The sequence below is a fragment of the Varanus komodoensis genome, unplaced genomic scaffold (genome assembly GCF_004798865.1).
Source record: "Varanus komodoensis strain SLA01 unplaced genomic scaffold, ASM479886v1 scaffold3382, whole genome shotgun sequence".
NCBI classification, from domain to species: domain Eukaryota; kingdom Metazoa; phylum Chordata; class Lepidosauria; order Squamata; family Varanidae; genus Varanus; species Varanus komodoensis.
This window is the reverse complement of record NW_025335831.1, coordinates 8903-9989: the sequence shown is the minus strand read 5'-3', so window position 1 is coordinate 9989 and position 1087 is coordinate 8903. Positions and strand designations below refer to the sequence as shown.

Sequence of the window (1087 nt, the reverse complement as noted above, 5' to 3'; positions counted from 1 at the left end):
GAAAGGCCGCCTGGCTGCAACATGCCGGGCAGCACTGAGCACTTGAGCTCAGCATTCATTATAGACAGACTACAATGAATGGCCTTGACTGGCTTTGCCAACCATTGATGGCCCCAATATTGCTGTGTTATTGAAATGATGTCTTGTTTTACACTTGGCTGCAAACCTATCTGGGATTTTAAACAAGAGAAGCATTCCAAACTAAATAATCCCCTGCTCCTGTACGGTCTTCCGCAGTGAAACACCTCTAGAAAGACTATGCTGGCTGATTTTCCTAAACTCAGTCACCCGCAATGTAAGGCAACAGGTTCTTCCGCTTCAGCAATCAGAGGCTGTGTTTTCCAGTGCAGTCCATATGAGAAGGGCCCACAATGGCTTGCTAACATGAGTGCTAATACTTTCTCAAATGAAAACGGTCGGATTACCAGGACTGAAGGGCTTCCCCCAAGCCGGATATTTTCACTGACCAACTTTAGCAATCTGAGAAATCTGGCATCATCATATTCAAATTGCTTGCCAAATAGTATAGACACTATAATATTGGAAACAGCTGCATTCATAATTGTAGTGCCTTCAAAGGGATTTCCTGTAACATAAACATTACAATGAAACAGTACTATTTAGCTGTAATCCAGATTAGGACACATTATGGGAAGGCCAAACCCCCTGGGGAGGACTATCTTGCTGGGGAGGCTGCAGAAAGAAAGGAAAACCAGCTCCGAGGTGGACCGTCTGCAGAAAGACGGTTCTCAGCACTGGATTTTCAAGAGCCAAGTAGGGCTGTCAGGAACAGGACCTTCTGGTGGGCTTCCACTCACCGAGCCACCGTGAGTCAGAGGCAACTTGATGGGACCCGACAGCCGCAGCAAGGAACAGCAGATTTTGAAAGGGCAGCACATAGGCTGATTACGCCCCCACAGGGACGTCTGGGAACTGTGATTGGGAAGTGTGGGATACGCCACACGGCAGTCTCAGCATCCTGCAGCGCTGCAGTGCTGACGTGCCCTGGAGCACCAGAAAGAATCCTCCACCCACCTCCATGGGATTCAAGTGCCTTTATCAGAGAGCCGCACTCTTCAACGATCTT

General features: G+C 48.4%; 1 protein-coding gene across 1 annotated transcript in view; it reads right to left on the bottom strand.

Moving 5' to 3' along the window:
* LOC123027818 (cytochrome P450 2K6-like) overlaps positions 1-1087 on the bottom strand; it is a 9505-nt gene that overhangs the window by 1729 nt on the left and 6689 nt on the right. Inside the window, exons 3-4 of the mRNA XM_044439063.1 lie at positions 1036-1084; positions 426-586 (exon numbers count right to left, since the gene is read on the bottom strand). Of these exons, the coding sequence (XP_044294998.1) occupies positions 426-586; positions 1036-1084 (210 nt within the window). The remainder of the gene's footprint in view (positions 1-425; positions 587-1035; positions 1085-1087) is intronic.